The following is a 20,474-nucleotide window of genomic DNA, read 5'->3' on the forward strand; positions in this document are numbered from 1 at the left end:
AGAAATGCTTGTTAGGATCATTGGTAACTCTAAAATTGCCAGTAGGTGTGAATGTGTGTGTGTGGCTGGTTGTCTGTGTAATTGCATTTGAACTGTGCTTAAGTATTCTACTTAAAGACGTAGTGACTTCTGATACTCCACTGAAAAAAAAGTGAGTACCAAGTTTGTGCCCTAAAAAGACAAAACACACAGAAACACAAAGATCAAAACCAACGACATATATTGAAGTTAACCCCAGTCAGGTGTTTTATAATAACAGCATCATTAACAAAAAAAAGGCTAAAACAATCAAACAAATGTTTCCAAAATGTTCAAGTTCCACAGTAGCCATGAAAAAATGCAGAGCGAAAAATAACACCTCAAAGAAGCACCAGCCTCGTCTCTTGCTACACATGAACGGAACTCATCCGTTCTCTCTCCAGCAGTTTCGGTTTCCACATGTCCTCAGATTTTGGTCTTTAAAGACGTGAACACACATTCGCCACGTTCAGACGCTGATACGACTATTTGAGATAACATTAGTGTGAACAGTTAAGAGTGAGGACACGTGATGTTAGCTCATTTGGCTTAATGCTGTCGGCCTCTTTGAGATAAATCACAAACACAACAAAGCAGACATTATGTGCTGACAATGTCCAGCTGTGTTTATCTCCATTTGTAATGTGTAAAGTGCGGCTTTTACACAATATATTCAAAAATAAAGCGTCAAAATCCTTTGCATATTGCTAAGATCAAAGAATTATACATTCAGAAAATAAAAAATAAAACCCTTTGCTAGGGCGTTAAATATACGTCGTCAGAACTCTTTCTTGACCCGACTGGTTTGATCTTTCTTCTCCCCACACTGACTGGTAATCATGGTGAACTTGATATGGCAATTTTTTTTTTAAAAGCTTAAAATGTCTGAAAATATGGATAAACATGGAACAGAACGCCTGTACACGCTTATTGGTAAGTCAGTGCAGATGTTTGCTTTGCATTTTTGTTTCATTCCGTTTAAAAACAGAAGGTAGAAGTAGGAGTCGTCATGACAACCCTGTTTACCAAAAAACTACTGGAACTGTCAACGGTAAAAACCAACACGATCATTTATCCTCCCCCACATGTTCATATCACCAGAATCAAAAGAAAACATTCATAGCAGAAACAATATATTGGACTTCCTTTCAAACAATCTTTAGTTTCTTTAGTTCCAATTAAAATTTAAAGCACCAGTGACATTCTTCCTCATTTAAAGGAACAGTCGTCTATTTTAGGAAAAAAAGGCATCTTTTCTTTTTTCTAAAGTTAGACAAGATGATACGTAATTAACAAAAAGCTACAACCAAAAGACCTTTAGCTTAGCTTAGCTTAGCACAAAGACAGGAAACAGGGAAGGTGGGCAGCAAGCATGAAACTAATGAAGTTCATCCAGCAGCCTCTCTGAAGCTCACAGTTTACACACATTGTCTTCTTTGTTTAATCTTTCTAAAAAATCAAAGACTAAATATGTTAAGTATAAATAAGTGAGGTTAGGAGGTTCTGTAGGTAGACTGGCAGGCTAGCTTGTTTCCGCGTTTCAGTCTTTTAGCCAAGCTAAGCTAAGCTAACCAGCGTCTGGTTTAAGCCTCATATTTACTGGTCAAACATGGAGATGAGGTCAATCTTGGAGTATTTCCCAAAATGTTAAACTGTTCCTTTAAAGCATCGCTTTCTGTGACTATAAAAAAATGACATGAACATTGAAGTTCCTGGACAGCCTCAAAGCTATGACAGGCAAACAGGTGCTGAAGAAGGTCATAAAAAAAATAAAAAAATAAAAAGACCATAATATGTTTAACAATAAATGAAAGAAAATGAGTAGGATGGAGATTTTTCATAGAAAGAAATAACATTGTTTGTCTCACAGCAGGGTCATCGAGCTGTATGTGGGTTTGGCTGACACCCCCCCACCCCCACCCCCACCATACACACGTGTCTTTTAGGGCTGATAACTAGGGTAAAAAAGTCTACCATTTGTTCAATCACTGTTTTTTTCTCATAAAAATTAATTCCTCAGTGCCTTAATTGTCTTTTTTTTTTATTTAACTCTACTAGTATCTGAAAATGCTTTGAGTCTCATGCTCACTTTTTCTACTTGTTCACTGGACGAGAGTAGAAAACCTCACCAGCCTCATCTACTTTGTTCTACTGCTACTCTACATTTACTACAAATTTAAGTCCCTTTTTCTCATCCATACGCCCACCGTTTGGTTCAACAAAAAAACTTTGATGATCAATAATTTACACTCAGTAAAAATGACAATGTACAAGATGCTTGTTAAAATAAAATGTGACGTGTTCATCAATTTGTCCCAATTTGGATAAAAAAAGATGAATTTATAAATTCCCCACAGAGCGTTCCTTTTTTTTTTAATGTATGCTGTGGTTGACAATCTATAAATCTGTTCTCTTTCCTAACCAGTCACACCAGTTACACCTGAAACATCCTCTTGCTGTGACACTGACTGAAACCAGTCTGAGCCGTGATGTGACCCGAATCATCAGACTAACATGCCTCTTATAGAAAATGACCTGCGTTCAATAACTTAAGTTCACATTGGATATAAATTATACAAATTTATGAAGCAATAAGTCAAGACTTTAGTTGAAGAAACTATCTAATACTACCTACTGCGGTACCTAACAACAAACGGTTTCTAATCTACAGCAAAAGGATTCTCCCCTTAATACAATGTTAATGCATCTGAACGTCACCCAGGCTGCTTTGTAGATCAATACGTAACAGAACTAAGTGTAGTTACTTTCCAATAAGAGTTTTATTAAATATTGAATACTAATCGCCATTTCTCTATTGCTAAGTCACCCATTATGTCTGCCAGTCTTCCTATCTGTTTAATCTTCTCTATTTCACGTTTCTCATTGATGTTTTGACACTGTCAAAACTGTTCCATGTATGTATTTGACTACTTACTGTTTGTATCATGTATCTAGATTGTCTTAATTCACCCTTTTTTTTAAAAATCAGGTTGAATATTTAACCCACATCATGGCTTTGTTCAGAAATACCTCCTAATGTAAAAGAAGTCACCATCATAATGTTTTCACTCATCTAATAACTGTACAGCATCGGGAAACAAGTTGAAAACCATTCACTTTCCGACTCTGGGAAATGTAGTTTTAGTTACTCAGAAGTTCATGACATAGACGTAGAAATTCCCAGTTATTTGATTTTTATCTCACAGTTTGTTACAAAATCAAAGTCAGTTCCAGTTACCACTTTTTAAAATCAGATTTTTACATTTGTATCTGTTTATCGCTGAGGTTAAAGCGCCCCGTGTTTGGACCCTTCATGACGTTATAAACTAGTGTTGTTTTGTTTTGTTCTGTTCTGTACTGTGTGTGGTGTGTGTGTGTGTGTGTGTGTGTGTGTGTGTGTGTGACCTCTGAGTAGTCGAGGCGGTTGTGTGCCTGTGTGTGTGTGTGTGTGTGTGTGTTTGTGTGTGCAACAGAGTCTATGAGTGCGTCACTCTGTGTTGTTGACGCTGTAGGGTGGCGGAGGGTCCAGGCTGTGTTCAGAGGAAGGAGTTGGGGTCCCTGGGAATCCAGAAGAGGGGGTTGGTGATGCAGGGGGCTCCTCTGAGTCAGAATTCTCATACGAGAGGTCGTCAACCAGTGCTCTGCGTCCACGCATCGCCAGGGGCAACGGTGCTCGCCTGGACAGGACGAGAGAGAAAGAGTGAGATTGTGTTCTGATGTGAACCAGATTTCTTCATAATATTACTCGATTGGCAGAAGTAAAAGATGGTTCTGACTTTGAGCCCAACCTGCCTCTCCTCACTTTTGAGTTTGGAAAATATTTTTTAAGATACAAACACTTCTTAGTCGTGTTAGCCACAAAGATCATATATATAATATACAAGATAGGATAATACAAGTCCAAGCAGACAAGTGTCCGTCTTTGAAGCCTTTTCTTTTGTAAAAATGAAACATGAAACTAAAGTAGATTTTCAATTTCAACTTTACTATTATTAAAGATTACCCATAATGCAATGGTCTGTTTGAGTCTAAATAAATGAAGGAGCTAATGTCAGATTTCAAAAGCCGGGAAAGTGGTAAACTTGCTAATTTTGATTACTGAATTACTAAAATGATTTTTTAATAACAAACTTATGGTTGTTGATTCAGTTCCGGTTATCAGCGAATCAACATCACAACTAAATGCTCCAGTGCCATCTGTTGGTTTAGCAGTAACATTGTAAAGTGTATTTTATAAACCCTTGCTGGACGTTTATAACGAAGCTTACTACTGAATCATCTAAGTGAAACAGGTAATGCTGGGGCTGTGTCCGACACAGACAGAGCAAACTGTGAGCCTAAATCCTCGGGGAAGACGTTTGGGTGTGGATTGTTCAACAGAACCCTTTTCGATGAGACAAAACCACCAAGGTAATTCTGTTTCCATCGGGAGGGTGAGACTAACGAGGGACTTCAGACTACTGTAACACTGAAGAGCGTGCAGAGCAGATAACATCATTACATTCCAAATTTTTTCTTAGCATCATATTTCTTTTTTGATCTCATATTGTAACATATTTCACATTTGATCTTCTTTGATTGTTAATGGCCTATTTTTAAACGTTTCTTCTTCCCTTCATGCTTCTGATGTCTTGTGTGAAGCACTTTGAATCGCCTCGTTGCTGAACTTTGCTACAGAAATAAACTTGCCTTGTCCAATGCAAAAAAAAACAAAAAACCACACATGTACTTAGTGAACTGTGGATGTGAAATGAGCCTCCACCTTTAAGCACAAACACCCAGATATAATGAAAAGAAGACACACACAGTGACCTACTTATCTGGCCTCCACTCTGGGACGCTGAGTGTTGGTGTGACGGAGACAGGTGGACAGTTTGTCAGTGTTAGATGGACACAAACAGAAAAAACAAAAGGCAAAGTAAAAACAAATGATATCAAGTTAATGGGGGGTTAAAAAACAAAACAACAACAAATGATGATGAATAAATCCAACACACACACACAAACCAAACATACATTAAAACACACACACACACACAAACATGTGGTTACCTGAGCTGGCTGCGGAGAGACGTGATCTCTCGCGCCATGGTCTGACTGCTGTCCGTAAACTCCTCCAGCTCCCTCTGCAGCTTTCTCTTCTGAGCATTGGAGCGAGAGTTCTCCTCCTCGACCTCCTCCAGCTGCCTCTTCAGCTGCTTCAGGCGGACCATCGACTTATCCAGCTGGTGGAGGAGGAGGAGGAGGAAAGGGGAAGAGGGGGAGTAAAAGGAGAAGGAAAGGGGGTTATTGCAGAGGTCATCGTAAGGAGAAAGAAGAAGAATGAGAAGGGGAGCGATGTATAAAAACGGAGATTAGTAGTCTGAGTAGGAGGACTGATAGGGATCAGGAGTCAGATTAAACCTGGGAGATTATCAGCGATGATGTTTTTGGAGGACAGTCAGTGTCTCCTCTGTGGTTGAGGGATTTGTTTGTTTTTTTTCTGTGGGATTAGGATTAGGCTGGATTGAGCCAGATAAATCACTCATTTTAGGATGATTTTTTTCAACACTCTTATGGCCATGGACACACAATTACAGCACTGGTTTGGCTGCACTGACTGCCATTATATCTTCATGTATTGCTCCGTAACAGGCGATTCTTGTCTGTGTGTCTTCTTACGAGTCATGTAGAAGTAGTCAAGTGTTGTACCTGTTCTCTGTACTGGTCTGCATGTCTCCTCTCGTCTTCCGCCTGCATCATCACCTCCTTCAGTTTCTTCTCCGTCTTCCGCACCATTTTGTTTGCCATGGCTCGTTCCCTGAAAGGAAGTAATGATCATTATAAGCTACCTGTTGCACCAAACAACTGAACACATATTTCATGAGATTTAACTTGAAACAAGAGCTCGAAAATCGGGGGGGGGGGGGGGGGGGGGGGGTGCTATCTGTGTGCTGCTTTCAACAATGCTTTAAGTGCTTTCTTTAAAGGGCATTTTCTATCGAACATATCTGCATGTGTGTTTGTTTGTCTCACTGTCTCTCTTGCTCCAGCTGCTCCTCCATCGACTCTATCTTGGCCTCCAGGGCGGCAACGCTGAGCCTGTTTTTTCCCCTGACTGCTCCCTCCATCTCCCCAAGTCGGGCCTTCAGCTCCTTGTTCTGCCTCTCCAGCTGCTCCCGTGCCGACTCTGCCTTCTGGGCCAGAGTCCTCTCCCCCTGCAGCTGCACCGTCAGAGTCTCCACCTGCGGAGCACGAGGGAGCAGATGTTATGACATTACACTTACAAGTGTTTTATGTATGTGTGTGTGTGTGTGTGTGTGTGTGTAAGCGTTGAGTGCAGGTAAAGCCACTGTACCTGTAGGGCAGTCTTCCTCTGTCTCTCTGCCACAAGTTCAGCGTTACTCTGCTCCTCCTCTAGCTCCTCCTCCAGCTGACTGACTCGTGCGTCTAACCTCCTCTTCTCTTCAAACATTGCCGTCCTGAACAAACACACATTGTAAGAATGACAAACAAGTCCATATTCTAACCAGGCCCGCTAATTAAAATAACACATCTGGACTAAAGTGATACTAACTTTCCAGAGGTGCTGTTGACCATCTCATCAGCCACCTCGTCTCTTTCCTGCTGAGCCTGTCTCCTCTGCCTCTCTGACACAGAGAGTTCCTACACACAATGCATGTAAGAAGGGGTTAAGAGTTTAAAAACTATTTCAAAGCTGTATATGTTTCTGCTGGTTTTCACTGAATTACACCCACCTCAGTGTACTGCAGGACTTCTGCTTCCAGTATCTGGATCTTCTTTTCGCTGTCTTTCGACTGGGCGATCACCTCTTCCCGAGACAACTTGAGCTCATCAAGCTCACGCAGAGCTTCTTTCATTTGACCCTGTGGCAATGAGAGATTGTATTTAAATGCAGGCCAGTGAAAAGTATTGAACATGAATATGTGTTTACTCTTGCAGCCTGGGTTCCCTGCATTTCTGTAAGGCCAGCATTATGTCATGTAAGTGAAGGTTCTCAGTCATGCAGGTAATTGTTCAGAAGAGGAAAACCCTTTCAGATGCAAGGCAAAACATCTTCAAGAACCACTACCAAGTATTGCTGAATTTAGGATTAAACTTCAAAACGGTCTTTTGTCTTCTTAACTGTTGTTCATCCCTTTTGTGTGTTGCAGATTTGCTAAGTCGTAAACAGGGTTTAACTGATTAATCAAAATGAAAATTAGAGAGAGTATGAAGACTTGTGTCAACTTAATGTCCTAGGTGGAAAAAAGTAAAACAATAAATGTATTTAATTGGAATTTTTATTTTTTTTTACCTGCAGCCTCCTTAGCTGCTTCACAGCCTCTTCTTTGCCGCGGGTGGTTGTCTCCACCTGGGCCTCAGTGTCCTGCAGTTCTGCTTCCAGCTGTTTCTTGGAAGACACGGCCTGAGACCGCTGACTCCTCTCCTCCTCCAGCTGGATCTCCAACTCCCTAACCTAGTAGAGAAAATAAGGACAATAATGATTGATCTGAGGACTGGAACAGCCACGACACTGTCTGCGATTTTCCTCCCTACTTCCTCTCTCTCTACCTGTTTGCTGAGAGCCCTCCTCTTCTCCTCTCCCTTCTCCTCGCTGTTGCCTATCTCCCTCTCAAACTGAGCCTTGAGCGCCTGCAGGGTGACCTCCAGCCTCAGCCTCGAGTTCTCCGCCTCTGACAGCTCCTCCTCCAGCTCCTGCGTCTGAACCCGCAGGCTCTGAACCTCCGTGTCTAAAGCCCTCCTGGCCCGCTCCAGCTCGTGGACCTAGCACATGAGCAGAGAAGATGTGGTGACTCACTTAGGACTGAGACAGAGAAATATTAAAAAGGAGTCCAATGAGATAATTACTTACGTTTTTGCCGACATCATCCTGCTGGTTCACAAGCTGTTCCATTTCAATACGGAGCTGCTTGTTAGACCTCTCAAGCTCTTCCCTCTGGTCCTGGGCCTCCTACACAAACAGAAACAGGAAAACATTTATCTTCACAATATCAGATACACCAACACTCGAATTTGTCTTCTCTCAGTGAGTTTACCTGCAGGGCTCGGGAAAGGGACAAATATCTTGTGTCCTTCTCTCGGCTGTCTGCCTCTGCTCTGTCCTTCTCCTCTGACAGCCGAGCGCCCACCGCCTTCTCCTCCGCCAGACACTGAGGGAGTGGAGGAAAAGTTCAAAATAAAGGAAAGACATTTCAAGCATTTTTTCAACCTTTATAGAAAAAATAAATAATGAAGTTCTGACCTGGTCAAACTTCTTCTGCCGCTTCTCCAGGGCCATACAGTTCTGCCTCTCTCTCTGCAGTGCAAGCGTCATGTCCTCTATCTCCTCCCTCAGTCGCTCCCTCTGTCTCTCCACTCTCTCCTTCTCCTCCTCCTTCTGCTTCTCCCTCGCCATGGTGCTGTCTAGCTCTCGCTGGAGTTTCCTGCGCGTCTCCTCTCCGGATTCCACCGCGGTGTTCACCTCCTCTGACTGCTTACGGAGCTCTGCAAGCTGAGGGGTTCAAAAGTGTCAAACATGTTTTTTCAAATATCTCTCAAAATATCTTATATTTGGATTACTTTGGGTTCATGAAATATGAAAACTGAAATGAGATATTTATCTGCATCTGCTGTTTTTAACTTAGTTACATATTTTGAATTGTGTGTGGTGCGTCATTTTAACATTTTACTGCTGTTAACCATGATCTGGAGAACAATTTACGTATTTATTGACATCTTTTTCAAAGTAAGAACTTGGAGAGATAAATGAAAGCCTTTGTGTGCCTTTGATTTACCTGTTGTGTGTGAGTCTGAATCTGCCGGCTCAACTCTTTATTCCTCTCCTCCTCCTCCTCGAGTCTCTCCATCAGACCGTTCTTCTCCTCCTCCAGCGCTCGTACCCGAGAGCCCAGAGCCATCTTTTGACGAGTTTCATCCTGCAGCTGTTCCTGAGGGACAAGAAAACATAAGAGTGTCAACAAAAGCCCCGTCGTCGTCTGTGCTATGTGGGTGTATACGAGTGAAGGCTGGAGGAAAATCTTGTATTTTAATCAGATATTCATTTTCTTCAGAATGCTTCAGAAATGACTTTTGATGATGATTTTCTTAACTGTAGGAGTAAGATCTTAAAGTGTGCTTGGGTGTTGCATTTTGTTACCTTTGCGTCGTTCAGCTGGCCCTCCAGGCTGCTGACCTCTTTAGAGAGGCGAAGTGATTTGGTGTCATAGGAGGACAAACTGCTGGAGACGGTTTCAATCTCACACTGGAAATGACAAAGTTAACCAGTTAAATGATTAACTTAACGAGAACCAGTTTGGTGATATTTTGAAGGAACAAAGACACAAACTTTTTTAAGCAGATAAATTAACATCAAAACATAAAAATGAAGGTCTAGGATCTGTGCGTTTGTGTGTCCATCTGCACCTGTAGCTTGTGCACCCGCTCCTCTTTCTCCTCCTTCTCTCTGTCGGCCTGAGTCAATCGGGCGCTGACCTCCTGCAGCTGACTCTCAGCCCTCTTGCGGCCTCTCTCGCTCTCTGTGCGACCCGCTTGGAGGCTCTTGAGCTCGGAGGTCAAATTCTGCCTCTCTTCCTCCAGCAATACCTTGGCCTTCTCCAACGACTGACGTGCCTGAAAGACAACATGGATGAGTGACTGTGCCTTTTAACACGATGAAAGTGTTTATGACTGTGCGTTCCTCTTACCCTCTTGCTGTTGTCTAGCTGTTCCTGCAGGCCGTCTATGGCAGCGCTGTGTTTGACTCGGAGTTCTGATAGCTGGGCCTCGTGGTGGCGAGTTTCATCTTCAACACGCCGCTGGAGATCATTTAACTCAGACTCACGACGAGACCTATGTGGAAAGACGAGGAAGGAGGTTAGAGGGTTGTTAAAAATATTCTATAATCATTTTCCAGAACTGTTGATTTTTTGCTTTAGTGACGCTAACCTTAGCTCCTGCTGGGCAGCCGTGGTGTCCAGAGTGTCCTCCAGCTCAGTCCTCAAAGCCTCCAGTTCCTCCCCGAGGTCCCGCCTCTGTTTCTCTGCCCTTTCCCTCATCCCTCGTTCATTCTCCACCTCCTCCTTCAGCTCAGACACCTGGGACATGGCCTCCCTCAGTGACCTCTGAGCTTCTGCACGTCGCGCTCCCTCTTCCTCCAACCTGACAAAAACAGGGAAAGAGTAAAAGCAAGGGGGTGAGAATTCCATTACGAGCTTTTAGATGTGTTTCCATGTCTGTTTCTATTTTGTCTTGTGTCTCACCGGCCCTGCAGGCTGGTGATCTCTTTCTCTTTCTGAGACAGACTGCCCCTTAGCTCAGAGGACATCATGCCCAGATCTGATAGCTGCTCCTGGGCCTCCACAGTTTCGTTCTCCATCCTCCTCCTCATCTTCTCCTGCTCTAGGCGACCCTGCTCCTCACGCTTCAGACGCTCTGCACACAATAAAGGAGGAGTCAGATTACAGATCGATCAGCATTTGAACAGCAAAGATGTTCATACTGATATACTTAAATCAATTCTAACAGTTTCCTCTTAATATCAGCACTTCAATCTAAATCATTCATTCATTTCAATGCAATCACAGTGTAATATTAGTTACCTTCAAGGTCAGCGATGACAGCTTCCTGTTTGTTCTTGAGTTTGTTCAGACTCTTTGTTTTCTCCTCTTCCTCAGTGAGCTGATCGGTAACTTCACTCAGACGCTCCTCAAACTGTTTTTTGTCCTGCTCAGAAAAAAAACGGCAACACAGTGTCGGATCAAGAGACTTTTATAAAACATACTGTATGTATACCAAACATGTTTTACACAAAGCAATACGCTCAACTCATATCTACAATACAAGAGTGTAAATAAACATAGTGAAGCTTTCATTTGATGCCCACCTTGCTGAGTCGGTCTCTCTGCTCCACTGCATTCATCAGATCTGTTTCTAGACTCTTTACTTTGGTCTCCAAAGTCACCTTCTCCAGCAGGAGGCGCTGCCGTGCACTTTCCTCCTCCTCTAACTGTTCCTCTAGGTCCTGATGAGGTCAGAAAATATACAATTTTGCAGGTTAAGGTAAAGACGCCTCAATTTAACTTCAAGCAAAGCTGGAAGAAAAACTGCTGAGTCATTATTAGTGTCTCTCACTGTATTGACTTTATCTCCTGACCTGTATATTCTGCTGCATCTTCTTCTTCTCATTGGTGAGTTGCGCAGTTCTCTCCTCCTCTTCCTCAAGCCGACTCTCCATCTCGCCCATCACCTCCTCCAGCTCCTGTTTCCGAGTTGCTAACCTGGCCCTCATCTCCTCCGCCTCTGCAAACAGTTCTGCCTCCGCCTGCAGCTGGTCAGCCAGCACCGACTTCTCCTCCAGCAGCTACATGACGAAGATAGAGAGGAGGAGGAGGAGGAGGAGGGGGGAGAAGTGAGGCTCTGATTCATAGAAGGGGGGGGAAGGGGGCGAGGACTTCATGGAGTTTTCTTTGTTTATTTTACCTGAGCGTGTTTCTGGTCCAGTTCAGAAAACTCTTGCTCCACTCGGGTGAGATTGTCTTTGGCCTTCTGGAGCTGACCTTCTCTGGCCTGGATCTCCTCATCTTGCCGGGACACTTGCAGCAGTGGCTTCACCTAAATGAAATAGAACAAGGGTCACAAGTTATTGTGTGTGTCTTAATTTCCTGCATCAGTGTGACTTTCCTTTCTTTCACCTTTGAAGGACCTTTCAGAATTTCGCATTTCAGGTTCTAATAACAAAACCTGTTTTCTTCTCTCATGTTTTATTTACTCAGACATTATCTAAAATTCACCAGCTAGTAATAAGCGTTGATAACATTAGCATATATTTAAACAGTCTGTCAGAGAGAACAGAGCATATACTGTATCTATGTATATTTAATATCTGTGTGTTCGGTAGTTGAGTGTGCACTGTACCTTTGTAAACAGACGCCACCACTGCCAGTTCCTGAGTTTGAGGTAAGCAGCACAGTTCCTCTGCATGACCCTCATTGCGCTCAGCTGCTGCTGCTTCTTTAAGAAGGCTCTGAAAGAAAAAACAACAACATAAATCAACTAGCATACATGTGCATGTGCAGGAAGTCTGTGCATTCATTCAAAGTGGTTGATTGTCCTTTCAGAAACAGAAACATTACAATGTCACACATTAGCTTTTCTTTACACTCCCATCACTTGAAAACACATTTTACTCTTAACTACTGCAGAAAATGAAATCTTTAGGCATTTCACAGGATCACTAACAATCATGAACCACTTCATGATTCCTTTTCTAAAGACTTGGCTTCACTCCCTTTTTAACCTACACTTACATCACTGCTCAGTAATGGACAGAACTACTACAGATACTGTTTTCACAAATATTTAGTTAAATCCCAGAAGAACAAACGACATCACAGACACACATTGTTTGAATATGCATATTTGTTTTCTTTATAATTGTTTTTGCATTGTCTTGATTACTTTGAATGACCCTAATGTGCAATGAACCTGAAATCCACTGATCAGTGATGTTGTTTACAGTCTTCAATAAGCTGTGTCAAATTCATGTCAATGCGTCTGCGATTCCTGAGTCACTGATAGGTGCTGAGAGAAGATTAATAATTGATGCTCCCTTAAGAGTGAAATACAAAACTGCCCTCCTTCAACAAGTGCTTCTTACAGAGAAACCACACCGAGTTAAATGTTTGACTGCTTCGGTTTCATTACGTAAATTAAAGATTCATGGACTGGCACAAGTTGAATCCAATCAATTAATGTACAACACATATCTAAAAGTAACAACAGGGTGCTGTTCAAACATTCTAAACATGAAAAGAAGTCTAATGGAACATCTCTTTCTCTCTCTGTTCATCTTTAGTCTAAGTTCAAACTCTTACTTGCGTGCGAGGTAGCCTCTGGCTGCACTCTGGAAGCGTATGATGGTGTCTGTGATCTTAAGGTCTCTTTCTTCCTCCAGGTGACCCAGGACTCCAGCTCGGAAGAAGACTTTACTCTGACCCACCCTGAACAAGTTGTGGTCCAGTTCCAAAGCTTTGATCTGAATGAGGAAACAGCATTCAGTTAGCAACGTTGTGACGCCTCTATTTCAATCATAACACAGTCTGTTGTATCTTTACAGACCCAGAAAAGTTACTCACCATGAGTTCTGATGCCTGTTTGCCATCCATGAAGGTGCGAGGGATAGCGTTGGGAGTCAGGATCTCGTATCTGGAAGACATTTTTTTATTTTTTTATTATTGTAAGTTTGAGGAAGAGACATTAAGACTGAAGATGTGTGAAGAAGTCTCATTGGCAGATCCCAGAAAAAGAGCTTGATGAACATTTGGTGTGTGTGTGTTCAGAGAGAAAGAGGATCATAAGGGGCTGCACAGGTGGCTATGAAAGGTGGGTGAACACACAAAAATATACACACACACACACACCTCTGCCTAAACTCCTGAAATGGGATGCGGTTAGGGAAGCCTTGTCTGCAGATACGGATCCCCTCCAGAACCCCATTACACCTCAGCTGGTCCAAAACCAGATTGGGGGCAAGCTTACCGGCCTGAGAGAGAGAGAGAGAGAGAGAGAGAGAACAAGAACCAAGAGAATAATTGAAAATGTCATCCTTTTTTCCCAGCTGTCTTGTCTGCTTTGCTCTAAAGTCGTCATGGTTACCGCCTTCTCACCCTCTTCTCGTGGTTGGGGATGATGCAGCGCAGGAAGTTGGGGTTTGTGTTCCTCAGTGTGGCCATCAGCTTGGTGAGAGACTCCTTGTAGAGCTGACCAACAGTCCTGAACATTCCCTTCTTCGTCTTCAGACCTGAAGCTCCGAAGTTGACCGGGCCGCTGTTCTCTCCCGTAGAAACCTGGTCCAGACCAATGATCCTGTCCACTGCAGGAAAAAAAAAAAAAAGTGGTCACAGTTTCAACAAGCAAGCATCAACTTAGTGGAGTGAAAAAAGACACTTCATGAGGCCTGATTATATTCCCATGAGTGCCACACTAATGCAGCGGTGTTAGGATTTCACACCTGATTGCACATCTGCTATCAAGCTTTGGACATGATGATATTAGATGGTACACAACGGATTTTGAGCTCATTAGAGATGCAATCATATGGTTTTCACAGCAAATATAAATCACATATTTGCTCTCCCATGTCAGCCTCTATGACACACACTCACGCTTTAGTGAAGCGCAGGTGCATAACAGGTTTTCTAGCTGAACCTTGAACAAGCCTAGACAGGATTAAGCACAGGTTCGTCTGTCTATGATTTGAAAAAACAAACATGAGACAATGATGCCTTATATAGTTCCTCATTGGACTGTTATATTCGGTGTTATGCTCTTTGAAAAATGTCCCAGTCGGGTAAATAATGACATTTATAACACCATAACAGACCAATACTTGGGGGGCTAAATTGAAGCTGTGGCATGAAAGGTTACATGTTGCATCTCTAGAGCTGATTCAGGATCACACTTCGACCTGCACATGGTCGTTCTTACTGTGCAGCACATCTCTCGTGTGATCCTGAATTTGGTTGGTGTTGCTAATGAGACTCATACTGATGAATTTCTACAAAAACTACGGTGAAAAGGCAGAAAAAGGCACATCAAAAAGCACAGCACAGTCACTACAAGCTAATACTCTAATACTAAAGAATCATTAACTGAGCTAAGAGCACAACGACTTCATCACACTACAGGACAAAAACCAAAAAATGACACACAACTCAACAACTAGTGAGACAGAAAAAGAAAGGCGTAAAACAAGCAGAGGAGGTGGGAGAGAGGACTGTGACAACGGGAGGAGGAGAGAAACCTACTGTCGGAGCCATTGGCCTGTATTGTGGCATAGGAGTCAAAGAAGTACACACGAGGAAGAGTTTGAATATCTGATGTGGGGAGAAGTGAGGAAGAAAGATGAAGGGCAAGAGAGGAAGAGGAGCACCAAATTAGTGTAGAGAGGAGAGAGAAAAGAACAGAGGGAAATTGGAGCAAGAGCAAGGAGGACACAGGAGAGGACAAGATGGAGGACAGCAGATAGAGTAGTCATATTGTAGAGAAAGGGAAGAGAAAGAAATAAAGTTATTACATTTTGCACCAGGTGACTTCATCATTTGTGTTTGACAAGAGAAAGTGTTTCCGTTAGCAATACATTAATCTCATTTTGACATGCTGTACATAAAGTCTTAGATTATGGGGGCAATGTACAAGGCAGTGGATGAAAACGAGAGTAAATCAGTCTCACCTTCTTTCCAAAGTTCTGACACAAAGTGATCAGACGACTGGTGCAGAAGAGACGCCACGTTGTCGTTCAGAGGATCCATGTTCTTCACCAGCCAATCATTGGCCTTGTAGTCCACCTGAGAGACATTTCAGAGGGCACAGAGTGGACTTTTTTCAGTTTGATTCCTTTAATAAGGAGACATGGCAGGCATGGACGAAGATGAGGAGGAAATGATGGGATACCTTTCCAGCATAGTGAATGATGGAGAAGTCAGCCTCCCCGCGCGGCTGCTTTGATCGGAAGTATTTTGGATGGTTGCCTTGCTCAGTGGAGACCTTCTCTACAAAAGAGCGGTCTGTAGCCCGGGGGAACCAGCACTCTTCATCCAGCAGGGCCAGAACACCAGGCGGGTGAGTCTAACAGAGACGAGGGAAAAACAAATTTGACTTTGAGGGAAACTCTGCAATGCAAGATGAATCTGTGTGTGTGCTTGCGTGTTGATTTTTTTGTTTTCTTTAATTCACCTTCACTCCTTCATCTGTCAGTGCAGAGAACTGATCAGGTAGAATCTGCAAGCTGTATTTTGTGACTGTATTTTGTTACAAAAACAAATAGAGCACTCTAAATTTGGAAACTCAGCATCTATGTTTTTGGCAAGGATTAATCCATGCTCCTTATTTCAAAGAAGTGTCTTCGTGTGCACGTACTGGTTTCTCGATGAGGTCGATGCACGGCTGTAAGTCCAGGCCAAAGTCGATGAAGTTCCATTCGATGCCCTCTCGCTGATACTCCTCCTGCTCCAGGATGAACATGGTGTGGTTGAAGAGCTGCTGCAGCTTCTCGTTGGTGTAGTTGATACACAGCTGCTCGAATGAATTTAGCTGCGGAGGAAGGGATTTAGAAAAACAAAGACTCAATAAATCATCAATTCATGTGACATAACTTATGGAGGAAGATGCAGATACTTGTGTGTTACACTGTTTAAAATCCAGATCCCTACATGCTTAAATGTGTCTGCAAGAACGTTTAAACTAAAGCAGTCTTCCTCATCACCATCACTAACATTTGTCACTGTAGCATTTCTGAAAAACTGATGCAGTCAGGAAAAAGTCCACCATAATCCTTAATGTTGAATAAAAACACATTTGCTATTGTATGCAGACAAAACATGATCAAGAACAAACCTGGAAGATCTCAAATCCAGCGATATCAAGGATTCCTATAAAGGAGGCTCCCTGTCTCTGTCTGCGGTCCAGAGCTCTGTTGACCCTGTGCACCAGCCATCTGAACAGACGCTCATACGTTGCCTTTGCTAAAGCCTCCACAGCAAAGTCAGCCTGGTAAAGAAGAGCACAGTGTTAGACACAGTCCATAGAGACACGTCTGTTTATCTGCAGGAGTGTATATAAAATGTTACCTGCTCTTTGGTCTGCGCCTTCTGCACATACTCCCGACCCACTTTGATCCTAGGAGTGAGGATGGCCCGGGTGAACTCCAGCACGTTGATGCCCAGCAGGTGGCACAGTTTCTGAGCAGCTGTGTTATCAGGCATGGAGGCCTGGTCCTGGTTCTTCTCTTTCATGAAGGAAATGTTCCCAAACTGGAGCACAGCAGAGATCACCTTCAGCATGGCTGAGGAGAGGCAGAAGAGGCGAAGGGAAAACTTTTATATCAGTCCAGCAAGCAAATATGCAAAAGGAAAACAACTCTCTCCTCTCTTCCTCTTTTCTTACATAGTGACTCCTCAGGGGTGAAGCCCATGATGGCCATGGAGTCCATGGTCTGGGTGAAGTTCTCCGAGTCGCTCTGACCTGGAACCGCGATGGCGCCTCCACTGAGGAAGCGGTACTGGTCAGCAGTTCCAAGGAGCAGGTCAGCTATGGATGGGGATAAAAAAAAAAAAAGGGTGTAACAGTGAGGTTAATCTAAGTACACAACAATTTACCCTAGGGCATAAGTACATTAGACATCTACATTCACTGAAAAAGGACAGAGTGTGCTGTAGCGTTAGAGTTTCTGATTGGTCGACCCTTGGCTCACCTTTCGTCTCTTCTGATGTTCCACACAGCAGCTGGTAAAAGATGTGGAACGTCCTCTCATCTTTGGCCTGCCGGGTGGCCCGGGACTTTTCAAGGAGATCTGGATTTATATTGTCAAGGACATAACCAGACAAAACGTCTTCTACTAGTGATTTGCCCTTCAGAATATGTAGCATTATATTTAGACTTTTAAAGATTCCATTTTTTTTTCTCCACTTTTATACAAGAAAAAAAAACCTTAACGCAAATTAGCATGACTTGTTTTTATGTCACAACAGATGAATATATGGTTCAAATAAATGGACAATCTTCATGTCCAAGGTTGCAGTAAACTCAGTTAAATTAAGACAGTAGGAGTGCATACAGGTCTCATTCACTGAAGGTAGGACAAAGGATACAGGTCTCAATGTTGGCACCGACAATGTACCCCGCAACGTCAAAATTGATGCGGATGAATTTACCCTAAAGAAGAAGAAAAAGGTGATTAATGTTTCAGTTCATTTCTAGATGACTAAATCATCAACTGATTCTACTGGTGATAGAATTTTCGGGCGGTGATTAACATAGTCTGTATGATATATCAGGTCTGCTCTTACAAATCTGGATGAGTTGTCGTTTTTGACTGTCTTCGCGTTGCCGAAGGCCTCCAGTATGGGGTTGGCCTGCAGCAGCTGTCTCTCCAGCTCACCCTGAGAAACACAGGCGACGTCAGATCAGCTATGCAGCGCTGCAAATGTGAGAAACTTAACAAAAGCACTTCCATAGTGACCTTCTACTAAAATGCACCATTTCATCCTGCTCTCTTTAGACTATCCACTGATCTGTTATGTAAAACAACCACTGCATGACTCATGTTTGAAAAGCATTGACACAAAACGGTGCATTTTAGGGCCTGAAAAAGCATCGGCACACCATCCCCAGACCCAGGAACAAATGATTCTCAACTTCAATAAGAGTAATGGGCCCTCATTGGTTAGGCAATCAATAATAATGGCAACACTTTAATTTATTACAATTTAATCTCCCACATTATTAAAAGGCAATCTCTAGACACCAACTATGATGAGTCAGTTGAGAACCACTGTTGTAGAGAAAGAAGGGTGGTGCTGGTGGGGGGGGGGGAGTGACGTTAACACTTTACACAAGCTACATATAGGCTGATTCTAGCTAGCTGCAATGCAAAAGACTGCGGTTGTCGCATTGCCAGTGCAGCAGCTGATGATGCAGCAGCAGTAGTGATGAGGAGCTACAGTAGCTACAGGAGGGGGGTTTGACTGTAAAGTGCCCAGGAATCATCGCTTGCCAACTCCAAAAGCAGACACACAAACACACAAAGCAAAAGATCAGCATTTCTTATTAAATACAATCAATACCCCGAGAGGCCAAATACATGATTGTGTGTTCACTTGGTGCCACATCCACTCCCTCAGCCAGTCATTCAACATACAGGCGATGACTCTGTAGCTGGCTCTACCTAAAGACCTGTGGCATTTACAATTCAATGGACGGTGAAAAGTCATCCCTGAGCCCACTGAGCAGAATAAAATAGAATGTGCCCGAGGCTGAAGACCCAGAAAGTCAGAATTATTCAGGCTAATGTCACAAAAGAAAAAAGCACAACGAACCGAAGACTGGATTCTCTTTACGTATCAAGAGAATCTCATCAGCTCTGTCAAACATTCTTCTACTAACAAATGACAGTCCGCCCCCAGTGAATAAACCCCAAGTCGTCTAAATACTTGAATACTCACATATTGCATACTCTGACGAAGTGTAGGGAAAAAATGAAGTTTTTTGGAGGAAGGAGAATGGGTGAACATATGGATGAGATAAACAAACAAATGGAAAAAAAACACAAATAAGACAACAATAACAACAAACAAAGACATTTAAAGAAGCAAAAATCAAACATAGTGTACAAGGTTATGACGAAACACATCAGTACTGACAGTTAGAGGTCAACGGTTACTCTATTGGTTAGCCTGTATCTCAGTGGAGTTCATTAAGCAGGAAGAAAAGCAAAGGAGAGGGCAGCAGGATAGAGTTAACTCACCCTGTTTCCCAAAGTGCTGCCTCTTGTTAAGGATCTAGAGCCATCCATCTGAACATGCCGGAAAGAGAAGGAGGACAATGCAGAGAGAGGAGAGTGAGGGGGGAAATAGTGCAGGAAGGAAGGACGGTAATGTTTGTAGAAAAAGAGGACAGGAAAACCCGTTCCAAGGTAAAGCAGCTAAGAGTTAATGGTATCAGAAGGAAAACCCATGATGTCGTTTTTTACGAGACAATCGGTCAGTATAAAGAATAAACCAAGAGGAAAATGATGTGATTAAGGTGCAGTAAGTTGAGAAGAAGTTAGAGACTTGAAATAATGGATTGCACAGAGCAGCACATTTAAAATAACTAAATCACAGATGCCGGGTTTTATCGACTTAAAGGAATAGATCAGCATGTTGGGAAATAGTATCATTGGCTTTTTTTTCCCGTGAGTTAAAAGAGGAGATTGATACAAGTCTCTATTCTGTGCGCTAAGTGCAGACCTGAAGGAGGAAGGTGATTGGCTTAACTTGTCATACAGACTGGGAGCAAGAATAAACAGCTAGATTGGAGTCAAACACAGCTTCGAGCACATATCAAGGAAACCATTTACAGCATACAGCATCATGTGAGGAGGAGAATAAGAAGTCACTGTGGTCGACTGCAAACCAAGAAATTGTTAACACTTTAAACCTCCAAACAGTGGGGTTTTTTTTCATGTTTTTTTTTTCTTTGCTCAGATTTCAGTTATCTTAGTCAACGAACTGCTGCATGAGTCTGAACATTAAGGGCAAAAGTCATGGCAACATGTAATAAACAGAGATAACCTGCACTGACCAATACGCAGATAGCTAACAGTAATAGCTAACACAGCATTGTTGTCGATCATTAAGATAATGTAACGAAGAGTTCTGTTCTGCCTGTTCCTTTAAGGCCTGTTTCTCTGTAGAAGTAGTTTTTTTCCAGATACTCTTATTTGTATTCTTAACTCTGGTGTCTGTAATGTGACGTACCTGTATAGCCTCCTTGTTCCTGCCCGGTGTGCCCCCTTTATGGGAGGAGGCAACGTGAGCTAAATACTGGATGACTTTCTTTGTGTTCTCTGTTTTCCCAGCTCCAGACTCGCCTCTGAAATACACACAAACACACACAACACACTGATATCAACCACTATTTTTCTTTCTCTCTTTTTT

General features: G+C 42.7%; 1 protein-coding gene across 4 annotated transcripts in view; it reads right to left on the minus strand.

Moving 5' to 3' along the window:
* Positions 1-203: 203 nt before the first annotated feature.
* Positions 204-20,474, minus strand: part of myh14 (myosin, heavy chain 14, non-muscle) — a 30,039-nt gene continuing 9,768 nt past the window's right edge. The window contains exons 6-45 of one of the 4 annotated variants that reach the window (XM_061050389.1): positions 20,295-20,409; positions 18,999-19,010; positions 17,844-17,936; positions 17,646-17,709; positions 17,249-17,347; positions 16,942-17,085; positions 16,626-16,840; positions 16,393-16,545; positions 15,916-16,089; positions 15,451-15,624; positions 15,230-15,344; positions 14,805-14,873; positions 13,665-13,870; positions 13,419-13,540; positions 13,134-13,203; positions 12,873-13,033; positions 11,914-12,022; positions 11,479-11,610; positions 11,153-11,359; positions 10,883-11,020; positions 10,599-10,722; positions 10,260-10,431; positions 9,946-10,158; positions 9,705-9,849; positions 9,424-9,630; positions 9,158-9,262; positions 8,796-8,948; positions 8,264-8,512; positions 8,058-8,171; positions 7,874-7,972; positions 7,573-7,785; positions 7,316-7,477; positions 6,756-6,884; positions 6,575-6,663; positions 6,356-6,479; positions 6,034-6,242; positions 5,710-5,818; positions 5,071-5,243; positions 4,835-4,858; positions 204-3,695 (exon numbers count right to left, since the gene is read on the minus strand). In XM_061050389.1, the coding sequence (XP_060906372.1) occupies positions 3,506-3,695; positions 4,835-4,858; positions 5,071-5,243; positions 5,710-5,818; positions 6,034-6,242; positions 6,356-6,479; positions 6,575-6,663; positions 6,756-6,884; positions 7,316-7,477; positions 7,573-7,785; positions 7,874-7,972; positions 8,058-8,171; positions 8,264-8,512; positions 8,796-8,948; positions 9,158-9,262; positions 9,424-9,630; positions 9,705-9,849; positions 9,946-10,158; positions 10,260-10,431; positions 10,599-10,722; positions 10,883-11,020; positions 11,153-11,359; positions 11,479-11,610; positions 11,914-12,022; positions 12,873-13,033; positions 13,134-13,203; positions 13,419-13,540; positions 13,665-13,870; positions 14,805-14,873; positions 15,230-15,344; positions 15,451-15,624; positions 15,916-16,089; positions 16,393-16,545; positions 16,626-16,840; positions 16,942-17,085; positions 17,249-17,347; positions 17,646-17,709; positions 17,844-17,936; positions 18,999-19,010; positions 20,295-20,409 (5,575 nt within the window). In that variant the 3' untranslated portion in view covers positions 204-3,505. Of the gene's footprint in view, positions 3,696-4,834; positions 4,859-5,070; positions 5,244-5,709; positions 5,819-6,033; positions 6,243-6,355; positions 6,480-6,574; positions 6,664-6,755; positions 6,885-7,315; positions 7,478-7,572; positions 7,786-7,873; positions 7,973-8,057; positions 8,172-8,263; positions 8,513-8,795; positions 8,949-9,157; positions 9,263-9,423; positions 9,631-9,704; positions 9,850-9,945; positions 10,159-10,259; positions 10,432-10,598; positions 10,723-10,882; positions 11,021-11,152; positions 11,360-11,478; positions 11,611-11,913; positions 12,023-12,872; positions 13,034-13,133; positions 13,204-13,418; positions 13,541-13,664; positions 13,871-14,804; positions 14,874-15,229; positions 15,345-15,450; positions 15,625-15,915; positions 16,090-16,392; positions 16,546-16,625; positions 16,841-16,941; positions 17,086-17,248; positions 17,348-17,645; positions 17,710-17,843; positions 17,937-18,998; positions 19,011-19,300; positions 19,349-20,294; positions 20,410-20,474 lie in introns of all 4 variants that reach the window. The other 3 variants (XM_061050387.1, XM_061050388.1, XM_061050390.1) reach the window with 3 other exon arrangements.

The sequence above is a fragment of the Labrus mixtus genome, chromosome 11 (genome assembly GCF_963584025.1).
Source record: "Labrus mixtus chromosome 11, fLabMix1.1, whole genome shotgun sequence".
In the NCBI taxonomy this organism is placed as follows: Eukaryota; Metazoa; Chordata; class Actinopteri; order Labriformes; family Labridae; genus Labrus; species Labrus mixtus.